Source organism: Sinohyriopsis cumingii, chromosome 17 (assembly GCF_028554795.1).
Source record: "Sinohyriopsis cumingii isolate HCF-2022 chromosome 17, ASM2855479v2, whole genome shotgun sequence".
In the NCBI taxonomy this organism is placed as follows: Eukaryota; Metazoa; Mollusca; class Bivalvia; order Unionida; family Unionidae; genus Sinohyriopsis; species Sinohyriopsis cumingii.
Window position 1 is genome coordinate 91,174,164 of NC_142977.1, and position 25,214 is coordinate 91,199,377.

At 37.7% G+C, this 25,214-nt stretch overlaps 1 protein-coding gene across 1 annotated transcript in view; it reads left to right on the forward strand.

Annotated features, from left to right (window-relative positions):
* The first annotated feature begins 16,805 nt into the window (after positions 1-16,805).
* The window catches only part of LOC149779412 (replication protein A 14 kDa subunit-like), a 33,250-nt gene continuing 24,841 nt past the window's right edge, over positions 16,806-25,214 (forward strand). Inside the window, exons 1-2 of the mRNA XM_089940072.1 lie at positions 16,806-16,994; positions 24,023-24,097. Of these exons, the coding sequence (XP_089796198.1) occupies positions 16,899-16,994; positions 24,023-24,097 (171 nt within the window). The 5' untranslated portion in view covers positions 16,806-16,898. The remainder of the gene's footprint in view (positions 16,995-24,022; positions 24,098-25,214) is intronic.

Genomic DNA, 25,214 nt, shown 5'->3' on the forward strand with positions numbered 1-25,214 from the left:
TTCTCACCCAAGGTAGATCCAAAATAGTATCATACCTGAAACTGTAATGAACAGATACGAATTTGTAATTCTGTCATTGAAGCAACTTACGATAGAAGATAGTGTTGTTCTCATAGAAGAAACATGTTGTTGTTTGGGGTTTTAAAGCCATTTATCAGCACACGATATAAATGGCAGCCAGTATAACTGGTGGAGGAAGAACCCGGGAAGAACCACCGACCCACGGGGAGCTACTGGCAGCTTTCTCACATACCCACATTGATCGAGCCAGAGTCTCGAAATCACATATTGATAGGTGAGATGGCAGTGATCGGTAAAGACGAGAGCTATAGACCACTCGGTCCCCCGGGGCCCCCAAAGCATATATGTACTTTTTCTAACTGAAGAATTTTCACTTTACTGCAAAAATGCTATGAGAATGGACAGTGGTTGAAATTAGAATAAATGCGAAATATAGCACATTTTCAAGATAAAGTTACACACAAAATCGCTTTAATATGTCCAACTGTCAGGAAGGTTGTTTTTTGTGCATATTTCAGTTGTATGTTATCACATTTGAGAGAGAAATCGACATAAACTCCAAGCAGCTGAACAGTTATGTCACAAGCGATACTAATTCCACAGGAGATAAAGATTTGCCTTCCTCGCATAGTTTTGGCCAAGCAAACCATTCTGGGCAAACCAGTTGACCATGGCTTCATCCTCCTGCTGTAAAACATTCAAAATTTAAACAAAAATAAGAATGCTATCAAAGACGAAGCAGGAGAAATATTGCACGAACTATGAAGTCAATCGAAATGTAAGATTTTTGTCTTCTTTCACGCTCATAATAAATAACAAATTGTATAATAATAAGTAACACATTATATCATAATAAATAACAAATTATATCATAATAAGTAACACATTATATCATAATAAGTAACAAATTATATTACCTGTGCTAAGAAAGAACCGGGAAGAAATTCTGCTGAATGTCCCACCAGCCATGCTTGCAGGACACACGGTACTAATTATACGGAAGAACTGTGAACCAGTCTAGAAATGGGTGAACAAATAATAGAGTATTTACAGGTTTGGTGGTCCATAATTGGTTAATAATGAAAATTAAAATTTTAGGAAAAATATCTTTTGAGAGCTTATCCTGTATGTAATGTAAAAAAAAATATTGACAAATTTCTACTGATGCAATATTAGCATTTTTACAGGCTTGACTCAGGAGTACTCAATACTGAAAGTAGCACCTGATTCATTTGGTGCAGAATCAATAACGTGTTTCATGCACATGTATGTAAACAAAGTGCCGCGGGTCATATGGTGTTCTCCACACATAAGCTTGCACCAAGGTTAGATGTGCATGAAGAATTATAGGTGTCATTATCAGCACCCATAAATTTTAAGTTATTGAATTTTGAATATGATAGTGTTTCCATATGTTTACCATTGGAGTTGAATTAGTACCGTGAGTCCTGTATAGTACATAATACCAAAAACTGGCATAGCAATTTTAGCAAGAAACGCAGGTCATTACATCGCTAATTTGCTTTTATGGATGTTAGCGTGTGACAAATGCAAATGCATACTTAAAATCGCCTGACCATTTATGCAACAGTGTCTAGGAAATTGTGCTACAAGTGATAAGTTTGGCGTACTATGGCAGAGAGAGAGAGAGAGAGTGTTATAGGGTAAAATGTATTCAGTAATACACTAAATAACCTACACGAACCCATCACACAACAAAGTTTTTTATATTGCTCTAAAAATACAGGATCAAAACTGCTATACATGCATTAAAACAATCTTCTGTTACCGCAAAAATTATTGTTGTTACTTTGGTGTTTAACGCCAGTTCACAGTGCAAGATAGGCTATACACTGCAGCCAGCATGATTAGCAACTTACAAACATTGACATGAAAGCATCTTGAGATCTTCCGCCATTATCATCTTTGACACAATGAGGCGTCATGTGACCACATTATTCTAAGTTGTACTCTATTTTTAGACGGAGAAACCCCTACGTACATCTATGCTCGTCGTTCTTTAAACGCGATATTTGGCCCTTGTGCATTAAACAAAAATCTTAAATTGACGATTTTTCAACGTGTTTTATCAGGCAGAAGAAAAAAATATCAGAGTGGCACACGCACCCTTAGGACAATCTAACAAGAAGTACATTCTATTCCCCCGGAGTCAAGTCTTCCCTTTCTGCTGAAAAAAAAACAAAACTTGGACTGGTTAATTTTATCAGGGGAACTATTTAAAACCATGAATTCCGTCTGGGAACACACACACATTTGTTGAGCTTAGCCAGTCAAGATAACTACTTTAGCCGCCAAAATTTTATCACTCCAATTGAAGTCGGAAAATTCCTTTCCAGTTTGCCTTTAATAGTAACTATTCTGGAAAATATCCTTTTATGACATCTGTTTCAAATGGAACACAACTTCCTAAAATGTTCGTTGGTTTGTCTAAATTTGGCGTTCTCGTCTCATCCTAACCGTTAAACAAGCGTGTCCTAATTAAAATTCAATTCATACCCCAAGCAGAGTGGATTCTATCCCACGCAGGCTACAAGTTATTGCGAGACTAGCCTAATTGGTACGTGGTACGCTGACCACGACATAATGTGCTGTGAAATTATCTACAGAACAATTCTAAAAAATTGTACCATTACAGTTACTAATAATAATTGTTAAATGACACCCTAAGCATTACACTAGGACTGATCAAAGAGATCATATGAATTAACTATGTACCACTGATGGTGAAATATACCATATGAGCAAAATGCCCATTTATTTTAGAATATTTAGGATCACCATATTCAGTCCACCATATCGTATCTCAATGTACCTATAGTTGAACTGTTATGAACATATTTGGCTCTATGCACTTGAAATACAACAAATTGTTATTTCCATCATGACTTTGGTCGTGTATCATAATATATTTTAATTTAATACTTTGACAGAATGCGGTATTTTATCATTAGCTGATATTACTTTCCAGTGAACCATACTACTTAATAATTGTTAACCGAGACACTTAAAATACACTAAAAAATATTTGAATTATGTTGATTATTAGCTAATCTTAATAAGTATATGGGGCATGCCCCACATATATAAATATTTGTCGTTGTTGTGAAGATCAGAATATCATATTTAGTTGACGATAGAGGATGTACTGGGACCTATAGTTGATCTATGCAGTATATAGTTGGCTGCATTCACTTAAAAAAATCTAAAAATGTTATTTCCACCATGAATTAGCTTCTTACTCTAATATTTTTTAACTTAGTATATTGTCCCTTAGTTCCCCTGTTTACTAGTATGTACTAATTCTTGCACCAATTACACTGGTCAACAGTGAAATCATTACTGACTTGAAAAGGCCCTAATCTGTAGTATTTTGGTGTGCCGAACACGAATATAACCGTGAAAAATTTGTATTGGCTCTCGTTTTGAAGATATTCATATACCTCATTTTCTATGTTTCACTGTGTAAATTTCTCCAGTAGGACTGCAGCAACATCCGGAATAATGATGTAACATTGCATAATACCATCATGCTCACATCATCCACAGTTGATTGCATCATTTTCTGATGCAATGCAATACTAATGCCATGTAAGTTGACGTCAGCAGTGTACTATACATGTGTAGGCCTATTATACTAATGCCAGGCGGCTGCTGAAGCTGACGTAAGCAGTGTACTATATAAAGCCCAATGAGATAGGTTCAGCATTTAAAATATTTTAGACGTTGTGCGAGACAGTTCAAGCTACTGTTACATAAAACTTATTATTTTATCCATTTACGTACAATAAAGAACAGTAATGCCTCGAAAGTGTGTTAATACCGCGGACAATTTTTGCTATATTTGTGGGGAAGTGACATTTGCCAACCAGAAGAAAAGTATCAATTCTCAAGTGAAGAAGGCATATCATCTTTACTTCGGATGCAAGGTTGGTGACCAAGACAAGCCTTGGGCTCCGCATATATGCTGTGCTACATGTACAACACAGCTTTCACAGTGGTTGAATTGCAAAAGGTCATCAATGCCGTTTGCAGTCCCAATGGTGTGGAGAGAGCCAAGCAACCACCTAAATGACTGTTACTTCTGCTTGGTTCCTCCTCTTTCCGGCGGAATAACGAAGCGAAAGAAGTCGAGAATAGTCTACCCAAACATTCCGTCTGCATTGAGACCAGTTCCACATGGTGAGGGACTTCCTATTCCAGAACCTCCAGCAGAATATTCTCTTGATTCATCTGACGAAGACAAAGGTGAGTCGACCTGTTCTTCTCCTGGTCCATCAGCATGCAGTGATCCAGATTTTCACTGTGGTGCATCATCAACCCCACACAGAATAACACAGGAAGAACTAAATGACCTGATTCGTGATTTGGACTTATCAAAGAACAAGGCAGAATTGCTAGGATCAAGACTCCAACAATGGAATCTTCTAGAAGAAGATGTCACAATTACTGCATATCGAAAGCGCCACCAGCAATTGGAGCGTTTCTTCAGAAAGGAAAGTAATCTGATATTCTGTTCCGATATTGAGGGCCTCATGAATGCTTTAAAAATCACTCATGACCCACAAGAATGGAGACTATTTGTGGACTCTTCGAAACTGAGTCGCAAGGCTGTGCTTTTGCACAATGGAAACATTCTTCCATCTATTCCAGTAGCGTATGCTGTCCACATGAAAGAGACATACGATAACTTAAGGCAGCTACTGAATTCCATTGAGTATAACAAGTACAGCTGGCACCTCTGTGGTGATTTGAAGGTAGTTGCCCTTTTAATGGGACTGCAGCAAGGATATACAAAATACATGTGTTTCTTATGCGAGTGGGATAGCCGAGCAAGAGAAATGCACTACATGAGGAAGGAATGGACTCACAGGCAGAATGTAGCCATTGGAGAGAAGAATATCCAACACCCAGCTCTGGTTGAGGCTCAGAAAATCTTGCTACCACCCCTTCACATCAAACTAGGTTTGATGAAGAACTTCGTGAAAGCCATTGACCGGACTTTGCCAGCATTCCGATACCTGCATGAAAAATTCCCTCGACTCAGCGAAGCAAAGATTAAAGAGGGAGTTTTTGTGGGTCCTCAGATTCGAGAGCTTTTCAAAGATGACCGGTTCAACAACTTGCTGGAAGGTGACGCGAAACAAGCATGGAATGCTTTTCGCCTAGTTTCTACAAACTTCCTCGGAAATGTTAGGGCAGAAAACTATAAGGAACTAGTAGAAGACATGTTGATGAAGTATAAGAAACTTGGCTGCAATATGTCTCTAAAGATTCACTTCCTTCATTCCCATTTGGATTTCTTTCCTAGCAACTGTGGTATTGTTAGTGATGAACACGGCGAACGTTTTCATCAAGTTATCGCAACAATGGAACAAAGATACCAGGGAAAATGGTCCACTACAATGCTGGCTGACTACTGCTGGACACTCCTCAGAGATGCTCCCGAACAGCTGTACAAGAGACAGGCGAAGAAATCTAAGATGTAGTCAATGACTTGATTTTTTATAGGTAGGCTATTACAGTTGACCTTTTACTATTGGAATGCATTTCGTTATGTAAACATTAATTTCTTGCAGATTACAAAAAAACTAGAGCCAATTTTGCAATTTGACTGTCATATTCGTGTTCAGCACATAAAAATTGATAAGAATTGACTAATTTTATTTCAGTAACATGACTTTTGTAAAAATTTGTTGTCCAGTGTTATCAAACCTCACCATCCCAAAATTGCCGTAAACTCCAGTGTATCTTATTGGTTATTTAGCCTGTAAATGTCTGAACGTAATCCAACGAATACTTCTAGAAATCTTGTATATTTTTATGATGAGTAGTCATTGTTACACATTTCTGAGTGTCACTATGTCAAGTTGAGTGTTTGTTTTTAATTTTGTGCTTGCACCCTTAATGTCATTCGAAATCTCCACATCTAGCACATTTTAAATTAATTTACCTACACCTTACTGCTCTGTAAGATTAAGTGGAAGTATTGGATTAGTTAGAAACACACGATTAGTCAGGTGGTGATATTAAGGTCTCATTATGACTTGTTCAATGTACCCTCCATAAGTGACCAGGATTAGTTCCTACTACCAAAGTGATATGTATATATCACCTCAGAGACATTGCTTAGGTCTTCCTGCGAGAGATCAGCACCATTGTTCATTAGTTAAAGCGTCTATATAACTATTTAACGTTTTACATTGTCGCCTTTTGTGGTTACTGATATTGAAAGGGAAATAAAATATGGTACGGGCCCTATAAAAATGTGAAACATTTTAGTGTGCTGTTATTTGTACTAACAACTGGCAGAGTACCAGACACAACAAATGTGGAACATATCTCTATTTTGTCTCTCGTGAACTGTTAAATTTGTACGGAAATTTAAATTTACGTTAGAATTTAGTTTTTGTAGCAAGGTATCTTTGCTGACTTTGTAAACAGTTCCCAAAGCTAGCCTGTTAAGTGATAGAGATCACACTAGGTCAGTGTTTGTCTAATGACACCATTAAATGGAGAAACGATCTGATAAGGACAAAGACTGGCAGTTGCGTGTTCTTTAGGGAATGATATTGTTATAGGCTTAACAAGAAAGGTTAATGACCGTGTGATCTTTGAAAAGATTGTAATATGGCACTGACGGGACAAGTTATAGGGAGGATATAAAAATCTGAGAAAATCTAGACTTTGGGTCAGTAGAAGAGAGTCCATTGTAAGATCTAGACCGGGCTGCATGCTACATTTTCTAAATCTGAAATTTGATTTAAATTTCTATTAAAATTTCACTTATCCATGTTTAACATCTCAAAATATTGCCAGATATAAATTATCTTGCATTATAATTAAGTTTTATACTGCATACAACTTCTTAGAATTAAGGAAGATATCGGAAAGTAAGTTTTGGGGTCTGAAGAGCACTTGGCCGAAATTTTGTACGCTGTACAACACCAACTCTACACACTTCTGACAGCTGTCACGCATCGTGTCTGCTATAAATTCAAAAAGACTTTGTGAGTAAAGTTAAAATATGTGTGGCATACAAATAACAAAGTCTAATTAAAAATTGACGATAAATACGTTGGCCTGATACGACTCAGGATACAATCAGTATCTGATGCTACTAACTCCGGCATTTTCATGATAGCTTGTAAGCCGCAGCAACAGCAACTGAGTGAGCGGAGTTTATCGTTCGATATCGGAACTATCCCTTGTAATTTTGACCAACTGTCTGTGAATGTGTTCCAATAGCTCCAAAGGCAAATTATGAGTGTGCTCTTCTAAACTAGTCATTTACAGGAATATATTTCCCTTTTTTTAATGAAATAATCATACATTCTTTGCTGGGTATCTCTGCTACAGTAAGGAACCCAATTTAGTTAATCACAAATTCACACACAACATGCACGAGGAGACACTTCGTGTACACGTATTTTGTAAGCCTGTAAGTCTTCATACTCTGGAATATTTATTCTTTGCAGTATTACATCATTGCGGGTAGATGTCTGGCATCGAAACAGCCAGGCAAGCACAGGAAACGTGTATTCCTATTTTATTTTTACATCTTGATGATCTTTTGGTAGCCAAAGTGGTTTGCCAGTGCAGGGATAGATCCGTAGATAGGTACACGAAAGGCATCACGTTTATCGGCAGACCAGAAAGGTGGCATCGTTTTCGCTAGTAGAGCGGTAAGGAACACGAACACTATTGCATTCGATGGTAGTTATGGAGCGGTAAGGTCGTGCTGCATCGCTAATATCAAAGAGTACGGCATCACTGCTTGCAAGGCACGTCATCGCACTCCAGTCCATTTTTGACCTAGAAATATGTAATGGGCTCTTCGGTCGGTTGATGTGTCGAGTTAGCAAGTATCGTTGAAAGTGTGCTGGCCTCCAAACTGAACTCGGATTTCATAGTGGGTCCCTGGCTCAGTTACTGTGTTTAATTGTTCATCGTCTTTCGACGTCGACGTATAAAATCGCGATGAAGTGTTGGCCTTGAAACATTGTCCGTTTTTGCATGGGTGCTCAGCGAGTCCGTACGGTAAATAATTTGGTCTCGAAGACACGTTCGTTTCCGGTAGAACATTTTACTAACAATTTGTTAGTGCTGCAGGTGATCAATTTCCTCAGATCTAAAGATTTCACGCGAAAGTTTGCATTTGCTATGAATTTCTACCTGTCGATCTCGGTATTGGTGTCTGTAACTTTTGGGGACATCGCCAGAAAAAATACCATGATAGTGCCTACCGATTGCTAGTCCGTTCACAGACCTAAACGGTCTCCTTCGATGCTGGTGCTATCACCATGAGCACGATCGATGTACATGCTACTGTCGATAACAAAGAAAAAGACTCAGAGAATCTAAGACGGAATACAATTTTAAACAGGAACTGGCTGCTACGTACGCTGCAATGATGATATTTCCAATCTCGTCCAGGCAAGTGGAGCACAATGTCGCTTCTTAGTAATGCGTAAAGATCTAATTTCCACAGCTGATTTTCATGCGTTGCATGCGTTTTCCTTTTGTAGTCTCCCAGTTGAAAGTAGCGTGTTAGATTTGTCAAGCATTCCGTCTTGGACAATATCTGACGTTGCGCCGGTTTTCTAAACAAACAATTAAACAGTGCCTTAGCAAACGATCTTTGTTCCTTTCTTTTGAATGTCTCCTTGCCTTTCGGAGTCTGACACGAAGAAGGATAGCCAACAGCTTCTTGTTTACGTTTGAGAAATTCATTAGTGTAGCCAGCAAAAATCACGTAATTGAAGTATTCATTCTTTTGGTAATGTTTATAGGTAGGAAAGTGTCATATTTTTTAAGCTTTTAAGAAACGGTAACCACGATCCCGATGACGAAACTATTGGTCATTCACCCACGTGTTATTCATCATTGTATCAACAAGGTTTGTCTTGATTACATGTTTTAGTACACGCATTACATAAAGTAAATATCAGTTTTCCCTGGCAATGGTGTGTTAAGACAGCATGGTATAAAAAGGTTGGAGGTAAATCCTTGCATTTGTTCAGCCGTTCTTACTGATAAGAGTGTTCCACGTCCATATCTTCTATCAAAATTTCACGGTGACTGTAGGAAATCGGCATATTTGCACACCCAAGGACACAAAGAACAAACATCGCTGTATTTGATTTCTTCTCGGAGATTTTTCCAAGTATTAGAGCATGGGTATGGCCTTGGTTCGTCCTTCAAACAGTCACGTTGATTTAATTGTTCCACCACGTCGTAACTTTCGGCAACGTGTCTTGAGTCTGGATCAGTTTTATACGTCCATCGTAATGGTGCTCTCAGATTTCTATACATTGATATCCGTATCTTTCTAACGTCAGGCGTCGTTGGCATATTTGGTCATAATACTCATCCGAGGTGAACTATGAATTTCGTTTATAAATACAGGTGGAACATCTGTAGAATAAACATCCTTTCGCCGAGGATTTAGCGGTTTCCAAATGCTAACCATCCGTAGAAAGACTTCTAATTTTCTTTTCTCCGCCATTTCTTGCATGATGCACCCATTTGTCTTTACTTTCACACAAGTAATGCAGCACAAGCAAAGGTTTGGAGGAGTATCGACAGCGGAAGGGTAGTTTGTTCTCAGGGATGAATTTCTATCGATAGACCTAACCACATGCTTCCACAATGATAAAATCTTCCTTCAAAGGATCGATACCATTGTAACAAGATGAACCTGGCGGGGGTCAGATTACAATAAAGACACTAAGAATGATAAACGAAAATACTATGTTTATTTATAGATGATTAAAGATAGAAAAAATCCTACACCCAAACTCGTGCGCATAGAAAACAATTAAACTCTCAAACAATGATACGTGAATTTCAAAACAATGATATTGTTTCTCTCAAACAGTAATGAATGATTTCATGTAAACAACAACTTTTCACTCAGCGATAACTGATTTATTATTAATCGGGACATATATCTAGCGGCGTCCAATCCATAACCACGAGGTAATTTCAGCCCCGCCAATCTGCCGGATGGTCAAGGAGCCACCACGAATGGTCCACCCCTCACGGTCTGCTAAGGATCCGTAAAACCTCTAGTTCCCTGCCTTTATCCTTAAATGTGAATAAAAACACGTACTAAAATATCCAGTTTCGAATACTAGAATTTCATAGTAAAATTGATCTGCTATCATACCTTACTTAAAAATCAGCCCCCACATGTTTCGACCCTCCAATCACCTCGATTACAAAATTATACGGCTGTAAAGTCAAAAGCCAAGCGCATCAATCTTGCGTTTGCGACTTTTGCTTTGTTCAAATACATGAGCTGATGATGATCCGTTTGAAGAACAACTTCCCTCCCAAAAAGGTAAGTAAAACTGTACCTATTCCGTACACCAAGGCTAAGCACTCCTTTCCGATTAAGTAGCTTTGCTCACGAAGCAGCAATTTCCTAATTTGCATAGGCAATGGGTAACATTATCCCCTCTTGCTCATGTAGCAAAACCGATCATAATCCCGCATCGGAATCATCAGCCCTCAGTACAAATGTTTTGTTGAGTTCTGGCATCTTTAGAATTGGTGCACTAATCAATTTGGAACATATTTTCTATTGAACCCTATCAAACCGAGGATTGACTGAATTTGTTTCTTGGTCTTGGGTCTAGGTGTATTTCCCATCCCTTTAATTTTGTCATAGTGGGATTTCAACTGTCCCGATCCACTTACTATATGCCCTAAACATTCTAAATTAGAATATGCCTTACTACATTTGGTGGGTCTAGCTGTGAGATTGTCCCTATGAAGCCTGTCAAATAGAGTGATTAATACTTTAACATGCTCTTCCCAGGTACGCGCATATATGTAGATATCGTCTACTAAACTGTCAGTGTTTTTTCATACCTTTCAACAATTTGCGCACAAGGTGAACGCACGACGCACGGGCGTTGATCAAAACGAAAGGCATGACCTTAAATTGGAAAAGACATTTTGGAGTCGCGAATAACATTAACGCAGGGACATTATCAGCGATGGGCATCTGCCAATATCCTTTGGTAAGACCTAACTTTGAAATGTATTGGTGCCCTGTTAAATTTGAAAACAAGCCCTCCATGTCTGGCATCGGTTCCGCATCGAACACGGTGATTTTGTTCAGTTGCCGAAAGTCCATGCAAAAATGGTTTGTTCCGTCCTTCTTTCTGACTAATACTACCGGGAATACAGTGAACTGGACGGTTAGATCACTCCTAGATCCAACATTTTCCCACTCTTTCGTTGGTCGTCTCCCGCGTATTAAAGGGTATTGGATATCTTTGAATTCTTAACGGCTCTAAGGTGCTCAAGTTAATCTCGTGTTGTATCAACCCAGTATGTCCTGGCCGGTCCGTATACACATCGGTATATTTCGACAAAATCGCCAAAGTTTGTATAAGTTGACCTTCAGGTAAGTCCGGGCACATGCTGATCTCGTCTGCACCTTCTTTCCCTGTCTCGATGGGGTATTAGAGAGGAATTTCAATACTGGAGTCAAATTCCGACTCGTCGCTCGACTGCTCTTCTATGACGGCAATACGTACTACGTTCAAGACCCCTTTTTAATTGTTTGATGAGGTCTTTCCAGATAAATTCTAGCATATTGGCGTGAAATATCTTCGACCTACCTTCCTTGTCGATCCTTTAATCCATTTCGCCTTTAACCTATTTGACTTCGTATGGCCCTGTCCATAGGACCAGTACGTTGTTTTTATTGGTGGGGAGAATCACCAACACTCAATCACCCACGTCAAATTTACTACTTCGCTGAGATATCTGTCTCAATCTCGAGGTCTTTCTGCGCACATCCGACGTAGCATTTGTTTCAACGTCACGTTAAATTCCTCTACTAGTCCATCACACATAGGGTGATATGGTGTCGTAAGTAACTGCTTAAGAGACAACAACCTACTAATATTTGCCATGAGATCCGAGGTCAATTGCGTTCCACAATCCGTAAAAAAAAAAAAAAAAACTCAAGCACTTCGACCCTGTTGAACAAGTCAAAAGAAGAGCTTCGGTCACACGTTCGCTTTCGATTGATGACAAATCTATGCTTCAGGTTACCTAATGACGTATTATACTAAGTTTAGGATGTATCGTTTATTCCGATCTGTAATTGGAAACATAGGTCCCACAATGTCCAAGGCTATCTTTTAAATATATTGTCTAATAGGGGCACCTGACCTAACGGTACCCTAGTTAACCTTCTCTTAGAGAGATGGTCTCTTTCGGACAAACATCGCACGAACGACAAAATCGCTCTTCGTCGCTACTGACGCCCGGACAATGGAATTCTGGTAACACCCTATCAGCAGTTTTGTTCGTGCCCAGGTGACCTGTCATACTTTACTCATGCGCTACTCTGAGTACATGCGACCTAAATTTCTGGGAAACAACTAGTTGTATGAACTTCCATCCATCTGACGTAGTAGATTCCCTATACATTAATCCTTTCCTACGTAGAAATCTAGAGGACCCCCGCTCGTACATTCCTTCACGGTGCAGGATAGGATTTTCGCCGCGATCGCGCTCAAAATCACGAAGTGTTCTTACTCATATAACAAATAGTGGCATGAGATATCGGTCACGGCTTTCGGTATTTTCAACTTATATAAAGGCTGATTACCCTTTTTCACCTGCGATCTGGTTCCACTACTTGTACGATTGGAAATCGTGAGTCTGATATGGTTGGGAGTCTAGAACCCTGAACATTTCCAATGGTGAGCTCATAAATAGGGTAAAGGTTCCGGCCAAGAAAGGCGTCTCAATTTCTATCCTTGCGACGGGAACTTGGTAGAGTTCTTGCGAAAACCCTTGCTCGGTTAGTTCGTACCTATATAGGAGAACCTCCTTCAACGCGAATCGTCTGCAGGTAAACAAAAATATACGTCGAACGCTTTCCCATTTAATAAAGCGCTAAGATGGAAAGACCAATAATCTCTTTTCCACTTCTGTGCAGTGGTATACCTTTCAAACCTATTCAAATAACTATCCATGTTATCCTTATCATCTTCAAATATGGGCAATTTTGGACTTCTCAGTTTCCATGAGTTGTAGTCTTGTCCCCCTCCCTTTTAGCCTGCATTAGCTCAGAATTCCTTTTGTGCTCCCTCTCCCTTGTTCTATACTCTAACTTCAATTCCTCTAGCTTTGTTTGTTTTTCCCTTTCTAATTTCCTATCCTCTACTTCTTTGAGCAGTTCTACCCTTTCCCTTTCTGCTTCCCTTTCCCATCCTATCCTTTCCTTTTCGGCCTCCTTCGCTAAAATGTTATTTTCTTTCCTCGGCTTCCCGTTCTATCTCACCCTTTCTAACCTATCTTCTCCTTCTCGACCTGATTCTCTAATTCTATATTCTTCTTCATTCCCGCTCCGCCTTTTGTTCAACCTATAATTTCTCCCTATACATTTCAATTTCCTTTAATCTCCGATCCCTTTCCCGAGCCTGCTCTTCCTGTATGAATTTCCTAAGCCCCCACCCCCCGCGGACCCAAACTGTTTACACAACTCAATCCGGTTATTTAGTGGCGTCATTTGTATACGATATGACTAATTCCATGTGCACTACCATGCGAAAATATGTAATTATGAAATTTCACAAACCAGCCGTATCTTCCTTCTCAGAAGGCAACAAAATCATATGAAATGTGTATATCAGCAAACAAATTAATATCAAAGTAAAATTAGATAATTACTCAACCACCCAAAGTCTTGTCGGGAAGGTCACAGACCTATAAAACAATAACGTTAGTGCTCCGTTTAATCTGAATCCACTTCTGACACTCTTGTAACAAAATGAACCGGATTGGGGTCAGATTATTATAATGAAGCCACTAAGAATGATAACTGAAAAAGATAAATAAAGCCTAACACTGCATTACACAATTCGGAAATATAAGAAAAAATGCACAATAAATATTATAACATATATATGTATATTGTAAGAGACATAGGTGACCCTTCAAAGGACTGCTGACGTTTTGCGAATAAAAACAAAATTGTATGGGATGACGTCATCAGCTTTAACTGTCTCGATCCCTTTCCATGGACAAGTTTTACTCCTCCTAGTGCTGCTTCGGTAGTGGTAGTAGTAACTGCTGATAGTGGCATTTAGATGGCGGTGATAGTGAATTTGGTGATGGAAGTTTTAGAAATATTGGTACAAGAATGTCTGTTTCTCCTGGGTTTAGATAAATTAGTCCAATACATTTGTCACAGATACTTTAAATCCGCCCGAATGTCCTCTAGCATTCTTTTTCTTTATGTACACAAAATGATTTTCAAAATATGCGTGGGTAGGAAGATTTTAAACACTGGAAGGTGTGACTCTAAATACAAGTGTGCCTCACAAAAAATGGGTGTTAGAGATAGCCAGAACTAGGTAAATGGGCCGAATTTGATAAATAGTATATCTACGGCACTTCAGAAAGTTACCGCTGACACTCGGGTACTCCAACCAGCTTTTTCCTCCTTTTCCGAGTCTAGATATATTGGTTAGAAAGTCTGTGGTGTAGACGAATGGTGTCTTGTTTCCCACTGAACGCACACACAAGACGATAAATGTGGTTTTCTCATTCACACACGTCGAATGACCGGCAAAGATTAATGTGCTGTGCAAATAATCCTTTAATTAACGAAATGCGTGCTAGCATGCAAAACAGGTATACAACCTCGGCATGAGTGATGGCGCTTTCGCGCTCGACAAGTCGACGTACATACAAGAGCAGTCAGTCAGTCTGTCCACCCGTCGTTGTTTTCTCTTAATTTTTTAATACCATGAATGAATTACTTAAACACGCAGTCACTAAATTCATTCATGGAGAAAAGGGATTTTGGTTAGTATGTATGGGGTGTTCCATAATATTAGTGGTGTTTTGGATAGTATGTTCATTTTATCGCTTCTTTTACATCATAACCTTTCTTCTGATAGTAAGTGCAGAGTTTTAGAAATTACACAATGCGTTGGATAGTGTGTATGGGTGTTGGATAGTTTGTGTAATTACATCCCTTTTTTACATCATATCCCTTTCGTTTGATCGTTGGTGTGGGTATTTATGACACTACACAAGGAGATTTGGATAGTGTGCATGGGGTGTTGGTAGACAGTTCTTCCCATGGTTATTTCTCGTAGGCTCTGATAATTTTCTTTTACTCTTTAAAGCTATATACTTTCTACTCCCCTCCCCCATGTTAAATTCAGTAAACTCTTATCTTGTATTAAATTTCTGTTGCCCCTATAAGTGTTTGGAGAGTAATCAAAATGTGGGTGCTGAATTTTATACATGTAGTATGTTGGGGAGTAATAAAAAAATGGATGCTGGATTGTATATGTGATGTGTTTGAATAGTAATAAAAGTATTAAGTGCTGGATTGTATATGTGGTGTGTTTGGATTGTGATACAAAATTAGGTGCTGGATTGTATATGTGGTGCATTGGACTGTAATACAAAAGTGGGTGTTGGATTGTTCCCAAAAATGTATGTTGGATGATTTCTATAAGTGTTAACATTCCCGTACAACTCCATAAATCTTGTAACATAGAAACAGCCTACAGCAATCACTAATTTAACATTTTCCCTTCTTCCTATAAAAACTTTTGTCCCCATAAATACTTTTGACTGTATAAACACTTTTGACCCTATAATACTCATCTTCGCTAGCCCATGTTCCGATATGTGAACTCTATCTACATAGTGTTAATATATCGGAACCTTGGCTAGCGAAGATGCCTAATACCATTCCTATGTTAAACCTATGGACCTTTTAACATGGGATTTCCCATTTGAACCCATAAATATTTTTGACCCAATAATACCATTCCCCTTTTAACGCTATCGCCAAATTTAAAAAAGAATTCCCTATACGTACGTATAGTGGCGCATATTGAGGTCATTTCTACAAACGTAACCCAAAATGAGGTCAGTGACTTGTAACATGGTTACCTTTTGAACACTTTTTACCGTATAATCAAAGGGTGCATAACCCGTCGCTCGCGGGCCGAATTTGGCCTGCGAACCTGTTCTGTCCGGCCTTCAGGGCAAATTAAAACCACACAGACATCTGGCCCGTGAACAGTAGTTATATTAATGAGATCAGTGTTTGCGGCCCTCGAGTGGTCTTAGAAAGTGCATTCTGGCCCTTGGCTGAAAAAGATTGTGCACCCCTGGTACAATACAATTCCCATATGAAACCTATGGGCGTCTCGGCGTCTGTATAATATGATATGATTCTCTAGTACTCTCCTGCACGTCAACATATTGGCGCCTATATAGTTAGTATATGCCCCCCCCCCCCACATACACACACATGGGAGCCTCACGCAACTACTGTCCACCCCCATACACCAGTGTTCCTCTTTTCAAAATACCCTTCGATCTAATTTATTATTCAAAGTAGACTGAACGAAAATGGAGTAATATAATTTACTCTCTCCATTTTTTCTGTGCCTGACCACGCTTATATATATATATATATATATATATATATATATATATATATATATATATATATATATATATATATGGAGGCTATTATTTAATGCTATTTCCATCTGATTTTGCACAGACAACAAAACCCAAAAATACAAAATAAAACAACAACAAAAAAAAAAAAAAAAAAAAAAAGTCTGGAGCATAGAAGAATTAGGGACCACTATAACACGTTTAAACCATAACTGGAAATTAAGGCGGACATTTATGTAACTGAAGATTTTTTTTTTATATTTGAAATTTAGGTATCTTTCAACAGCTTCGCAGCCAGACACGTGTATTAGATAGAATAAACTCGCGCCATTTTCGATTTCCGCTCTATAATTCAACGACCTGAAGTAACATTTCGCAGATAACACACAATGATGACTGAAGATTTCGTTAAGCCCAGAATCAACGGCTCTATGTTGAGTAACTACCGTGGACGAGAAGTTTGCGTTCTTGGAATTGGAAAACAGGTTAGCTTCTCAGCTTGTTTCCCAATGGCTCTTTGTAGCTGTACTCATGGTATACCGTACTCGTCAGTTTTGACGCACTTAAGCAGTGTCACTTGCACCTTTTCAGAAATGTGCCAGGTGATAGCACTTACCAGTTTGAAAACATTAGTTACTTTAACAAAGTATGGATAACAGATCAAAATAATACATTTACTCATGCTCTTAGCGTTGTTTCAACCAAACAACTCCCTTGTAAACACTATTACGTCACCCGTTTTGACACTCCACAGGAGTCATTTTCTTCATGTGACACAATTGTACATTTGCACTGGTAAAAATTGTACATTGCTGATCAGCAGCAATAACACATAGTTTTAAGGAAAGTTACACCATGCAATTTAACTAAAGTATTCTAAAATTTTCATTATATTGATAATAAATTTTCATTTTGGAACAGATTTTGTTGTAAAAGGTAAAATAATCCAGTTGGGAAAACTTATGATGGTACTACAGTAAAACCTGTCATGAGCGACCTCTGCTATGAGCGACCACCTGTCATTTCCGAACACAATCGTAATGCACGGATCGATTTTACTATATAAACGCTCTGTTATGAACGACCACCTGCTGAACGCGACCAGCGACCGCGATTTCTTGGCAAAATATGCATTTTGACACTGCTATGAACGACCGCATCGCCAAAAATCAAAACAGATTGACACCACTGACCTTAACTTAATCCTTTGTAAACACTAGAGCTCGGGATAAATGTAGTATGCAAACAAAGTGCACATTAAATAACACAATAGTTGAACAACCATATATCGGGATAAACACCTCTAACCATCATTTAATCCTTTGTAATAAAGACTGCATAAATAGCAAAGATTGCTCTAATAAAGTATTTAAAAATAATTTGTCTTGCTACAGTACCAGTTTTGTGAAATTTACAACTCCAGCGTACGGTGTCATTTGTAAACTGCAGTAAACCAGACTAAAGTACATGTCACTAACCGCCATTGTAGTGCCGAAGTCATGTGAATAGCCAGTAAGAGTAACATCAAAGGGAGTAATGATGGATATACGCAGTCAATTTAGAGGTTTGTATTTTTTCTTTATCTGTATGAAAACTCACAAAACGCCGGTAGTCCTTATGTCCAAGTGAGAAATCGTTTGAAAGGGCTTCAGTGTTGGTTTGAGTACGTCGTTTGCTTTCCAGTTAATCCATAATGCCTGGAGGGTGAATGAGCTCATTGTCTTTAATACTAGTAAGTGAGAATCATTTCCGGATTTTTTTTTAATTATTTTTTATTTCTTTTGTTAGTGTTTCACCAAGCCACAATCTGTTTACGTGGGTGCAGATGGTCGGAACATTTGTTTATCAAGCTATAACGCTGTTGATTTAAACTTCGTCTCAGAATAAATGTACAGTATTGTTTCCTGATGAGTTAATTATGTCTTTTGGTTTCATTCATTGGTACATAATATATATTTATTCCACAATTCCCCAAAACCTGATCAAAACCGATAGTCTTTATAACGTCAACATTAATAACAACGGCAGAATCTCCGCTGAAAAAAAGAAAAATTTTAACACTGGAAGAAAGGATTAATGTCATTGAAAGAAATTAAAAAGGCGAGACCACTCGCAAAATAGCAGTCAGCTTAAGCGTCGGTAAAACGCAAGTTCAAAATGTAATCAAAGACAAGAAGTCCATTAGAAACGAATGGCAGAAAGGTGCACAAGCACAGAGGAAATGTGCCACGGCACGACGGACAGTTTACGGAGATCTGAACGAGCGAGTAGGGGAGTGGTTTTGTGTCGCAAGGAGTAAAAACATACCAGTAAGTGGGAAGTTGATTCATGAAAGGGCAATAATTGAGATACATGTTCAGACCAAATAGCTGAGGGAAACATGTCAACAAAGAAGTATAATGGATTTCTTTAAAAAAAAACAAGTGAATAAGTGTATAAAATAAGATATATACATCATATCTAACTGTTAATTTTTTGTATATATTAATGTGATGTTGAAATATAAATTTTATTCTTGTTTGATAGATGTATATCTTTATTATATAAAGATATTTTGAGAGGAATGCATGCATTATTTAACAAGATTCATGAATAAAGGATATGATACATGTACAGTGAGTATGGGTATTATTTATTTTTCAACAATGCTAACTATTGACCCTGAAAACCAGTCCATTTTCACACACCTCTTATGAGAGACCACCTGTCTTGAGAGACCGCTTTTGGTTGGCAGAAGGGGCGGTCTCTCATAACAGGTTTTACTGTATATCAATTTGTTTACTTCTAATTTTAAAAAATGGATTAGATTTACCTGGCAACATTTTCCAATGCTTAGTTGGTATTTTGAATATGCAGAACCGGAGTTTTCAGTCTTTGAATGTACAGATTTCTGAACTTAAAACTGTTTTGTATCCTTCTTAACTTATATAAAGAAGTGCAGATAATCCTAGTCCTTCAGTGTAAGACATAACACATTGTTGTTTTTGTTTTAGTGCCATGCCTTGCTATCCAAATAACGGCCTTGTAGAGCCTGCTTCTATGTCAGTTGACATCAGAATGAGTAGTCAAAGTTTCAGGAATATCTCGCACCCTTGGCCACCTAGATTGACAGTCTTCCACTAATTTATCTGTAATGTACTTACTGTGATGCATTTATCCTGGTGGAATGAAAATGTGACACTAGCAAATGGATGCATTTTCATGTTCTGTTGACATGTTTGAATTTGTTGCAATGTGATGGTAGTCGATGTATTCCGAAGCATGTCTAAGTAGGTTCGTGTGGTGGATATGCTTCTTGAACAAAACAAAACGTTGCTTACAGTTCCATTAGGCAGAATATATTTTTATTCATTTCGTTAAAGAATAATATTTCAACTGAACCTGATTTTGGCATTATCGGCTTTCATTGCTTTCCCGCCAAGTGAAATGTAGGCCTACGAAACTTTAAAACATGTCCATTTCTTTTGTGAGAATTTGAATTTATTAGAGAAAAGACATTAGGGTAAGTTAAGTCTGGCAAAAACATTATAACTTTACTTTGTAGAAAAGCATCGTTATTGGTTGCCAGTTGTGTGTGATATTCATGAAAATTTGACTTTAGTTACAGTTAGTCTACATCAAAACACACTACACAGTGCAGTTAGTTAGGCAGTAAGACCCATCACCACCACCCCCACCAGAACAAAAATATCGGTGATGTGTCTTATGTTGTAGGACTATAGATAATCCAAGCCAGAAGACAATGTTCCAGGAGAATGTTTTATTTTTATTTATTGTAATTTTTACTGTTATGAAACAAATTTTAAAAGATAAGTTGGTCAAACTAAGTTAAATATTGTGATTACCTTCAAGGTAGACCAACAAGTAATTTCTGCCTTTTTTCAGACATTATTTGAGTCAGAGATCAATGTTGTTTGGCATTTTGTTTGTGCTGGAGTTTTATGCTAAAAAAAGTGTCAAACTATGGGCTGCTAGCTAGTAATTAATGAATTTATTTCAACTGACCTTTGTATGTGGATGTTAAGTAAAGTCCCTCTTCTTTTGACCAACAGCATTAAATCCTTCTGAATACACATTTTGAGTGTGAATCCCTGTCAGACCAGGACACTTGAACAACCATCAGTTATTGACCAGAATAATTTTAAATTTCTGATTCTGGAAGCAAGCAGCTTGATAGTGTTAGAGCCAAAGGTTGAAATCTCCAGCACAAATAGTGCCAAGTATCATAGATGTCTGATGCCAGTAATGTCAGCACACAAAAAAGGTGGAGATCTACTTGTTGCTGTACCCTTAAAGGTTGATTGAAAATTTACTGTTAAAATTAAATATGTTTATTTATTAGATATAAATCCTACTACTTTTTTTTAAATAAGCAAAAATAATGAGGGTACTGATTTATTTATGAAATATATCACAAAAACATGTTTCATGTAAATGTCCCCAAATTATAATTAAAAAAGCCTCAGAATATTAGTAGAGACAGAGATACATGTAACTTTTTAATATACACTGGCCACACTGTACCTTGTATATTCAATATTGTTCAAAGAACAAGTTCCTTTGTTTTGGTGCATGATTGTTGGGTGGAATTTAGCTTATAGATTATACAGCTGAGCTTGGCCTTACTTCAGATGTGCACCTATAGAATAATAAAAAAATTCTGCTTTATCATTTCCACTTCCTAGATTTAAGACAAAATTGGATTTTTAAAAAAAAAAAAAATAACTTTTTAAAAACTTTCTTTACATTGTAAATTCATTCATTGTACTTCTAGAAGCTGGTATTGTTTAGTCTGGCGACATTCATTTTACCTATTTTAATAACTGCTAAAGATAGTGTACTTTAGACTGGTTCAGGCTGGTATTTCAAGCACATGGGAGCAGTCAGTTTAGTTAGCTGTGTCAGGTGTGAGTTATTTCTAACAGCTATTTCACTATGCTTGGCAGAGTATTTGGTGATATAATTCAGAAAAGTTGTTGAGTTGGTCAAATCACTATCTGACATATCACCAACAGATCCAGGAGGAGCACTTCAAAAATTGTTTGTTCCATTTCTTCATCTGTGGTGGGGGAGTACAGAATATGGCAGGATGTGGTTTCCATTGGCATTGCCACACCCAATGATGGTTACATTCTTTGATCATGATAATACTACTGTTGGTGCCTGAGTATCCTTTGCCACATACAGTTTTTGGAGGGAAATGCTCACTGTTGATTCCTTTTTTGTCAAAGTTAATTATTCTTTCTGGCAAAGATGAATCTGCTACAAGATCTGCACATTTATCCTGGTGCATCTGGTCCTATCCATATACTTGAGATGATTTACCAGTTTATGGCATGCTCTTCATTTTCAATGAAATTCTCTCAGAACCTAGGCTGGCATCGAGGGATACATTTCACTAAGAGTGGGCTCTGGCACACCAAACTGCAAATTGCACTCACATGCCTGCAAGGGTCATATTAAGGGCATGCTCACCAGTTATTATGTACTTTTGAGAGAGTGACTGTTTGTTAGGTGAAGTTGTTTGCATTTAAAACATGCACAGTGAAGAGAGTGTTGGCATACCTCTATGCTACATTAATGTAATGTGGATGATATTTCTTTGGATATTGTACTTTTGGAAATTGTACATGATTTAAGCATACTGCTGACTAATATGACTGCTCCCTTGTGCTAAAAAATCAGCCTGAATTAGCCTAAAGTACATTATCCATAGCAGCTATTAAAATAAGAAAATGAATTTTGCCAGACTAGACAATACCAGCTTCTGAAAGTGCAATGAATGAATTACCAAATATATAAATTGTAAAAAAAAAAGTTATCTGCTCTTTTTTATACAATTTACCTATGGGGTTCAGGAAGTGAAAATGACCAAGTGGAGCTAGCAGTTTTTTGAAAGGTGCACATCTGGAGTAAGGCCAAGCTGTATACTCTATAACCCATATTACACCCATCAATCATAACCAAAATAAAGGAAATTAAAGGTTCTTTGAATTATACCTAAGATATACAAGGTCTTTTTTAAATAGCCAGTAAAACCATTGTGGAAAGCTGGGGAAATTCTTTTTCTTTAAAATTCTACCCCTATGCAAAATATGAAACTGTAGAGCGCCACCTAAATGCACTTTGTAAATCTGTAAAATTGCCCTTTCTTCTGATGTAAGAAAATAAGTTTGTAATGATAAGGCGGAAAAAAGTATGTGTGGTTCTGGTTAAATTGAAAAATAAACAAAAGGGTACTTAGGTCAGTTAAGGCTCTGGTTGATGTCCAGACTGTGTTAAATGAAGCATAAACTAGAAAATAAGTGTCATTCACATCAAAGAATTTAACTTGATCATAGTTATATCTCTGTCATGTTTTTCATCCAAATTTTATTTATCTTTTTCCCATTGTAATGTATTAATAAAATGTTGGGTCAACAGAAAGGAAAAAATAGGCTCTTTTGGATAACCAGAGCAATACTTTTATTTGGCATATATATATATATATATATATATATATACACACACACACACACACACACACACATACATACACACTCACACCTCTCCCTTGATAACTTGTGCACAATGGGGTCCACAAACATAGACTGCACTATAAGCGAGGCGCAAGTTACAGAGGGACCTCCATAAATTGATTTTAAAAAATCGCTTTGACAGCTTGAAAAGGGGGGGGTGGGCATTAGAAAACTGAGCTGTTTATTGACTGAATCCTCATTTTACAATCACATCGATAATAATTTTAATAACACACTTTTTCTAATGAAGTTGTTCGTTATTCTGTTTAAATAACATTTATTTTCAAAATGTCCAACATATGAAAGATCGTTTTAACTGGTTTCAACAACCAACATGGTTCGGTTGGGACAGTAGCTAAGTGTAAGAAAGTGTGTGATGCCTAGCTTAGTGCATGGAATAAGACATTCTTTGGAAAAATTTAGTCTCACTCTGATGGACAACAAGAGCTGTTGGTGTTAAAAAGAATGTAGAAATTAAACTCAGTGGCAACCAATAGTTCTTCTAATTTGCTTAGTTTTTTGGGAGGGGACTGCAACTTCTGCTGGTGGGACTCCTATTTTTACCTAAATGGGAGTCGTGGACACCTAGTTTTAAAATCCTAGCAAGACCTCTTGCTCTCTGTCTGACAAGTCTTTATTAAAATGAATGAATATGCATGAAGTGAATGAACAAAGTTTTCATGATTCTCAACAGAACATCCTTTTCATGAAGGAAAAACACTGCTCTTCCATACATATGCAGCTGCTCAGTTCTGTGAGTGTAAAATTTCACTCAACCACAGGAAATTTTCATTTGTCATTTAAATTTAGAGAGGTGAATTTTGAACTCTTGGTATTCCAAGTGATTCAAGTTTGGCCTGGTTGTTTTTTTTTATGGGGGGGGGACTGTTAAATAAAACAGATTTGTTAAAAGTTCAGTTGTTTATCATTGCAATAGTGATCCACCAAAGAGCAAAAGGATTAACTATGGATGAATAATGTTTTGTATATTTTAGGTTGACAGCAATGGTACTTCCTTCATTCTATCAACCAGTGACAATCAGGACATCAAAGTCATCATGCAGGAACCAGTAAGTTACAGCATGTATACAGTGTCAAGACAGATGTCATTTTTGAACTAGGAGATAAAGATAAAGCAGGGGTCAAGCTAGACTTTAATGTTAGTGAAAAGTGACTTCTCTTTTTGGACAGAAAAGGGAGAAGTGAGAGCTTAACAGTGAGAAAAGGGATCTGGGAATATAGAATAGGCCCATTGTCCGATAGTCCTTCTGTGAACTAGGGGATATAGAATAGGATCATTGTCCAGATCTTCTGTGAAATAGGGGATATAAAATTGACCTATTGTCCTGACATCCTTCTATGGACATGGGGATACAGAACTGATATATTTCTGATGTACTTTCTATGGATTAGGGGACATAGAATTGACCTATTTTCCAGATGTCCTTCTCTGGATGAAGGGATATATAATCCTGATGTCCTTCTATGAACAAGATGATAGAGAATTGACCTTTTGTCCGGATATCCTTTTTTGGACTAGGGGATTTAGAATTGACCTATTGTCCTGAGGTCCTTCTGTGAACTTTGGGATACAGAATAGACCCATCATCCTGATGTCCTTATGTGAACTATGGGATAGGATAAGCCCATTGTTCAGTTGTTCTTCTGTAGACAAGGGGATATAGAATTAGCCTGTTGTCCTCTTGCATGATGTAAGAGATCATTACAGGAGGCAACCTGTTTGCCATGGGATGAGAGACAACTATGGTGGCAACCTGTTTGCCATGGGATAAGAGACAATAATGGAGTCAGTCTATCTGCCATGGGATAAGACACAACTAATGGAGATAATTTATTTGACATGGGATAAGAGACAACTAATGGAGACGATCTATTTGCCACAGGATAAGAGACAAGTAATGGAGACAATCTATTTGCCATGGGATGAGAGACAACTAATGGAGACAATCTAATTGCTATGGGATAAATCCTAAATGGTATTGTAACTGAGAAAGTCTTGGACTTTAAAAGAGGGTAGTTGATAGACAAGTATTTGCTGAGCCCTGTATATTTTATTTTTTAGCCCTATCATGGAGCCAGTTTGGTTGCACCTGCCTTGGTGGAAGATTGATACGAGATAACTTTGTGCATGTCTGTACATGTTGAATTGTGATTAAGTTCAGTGTA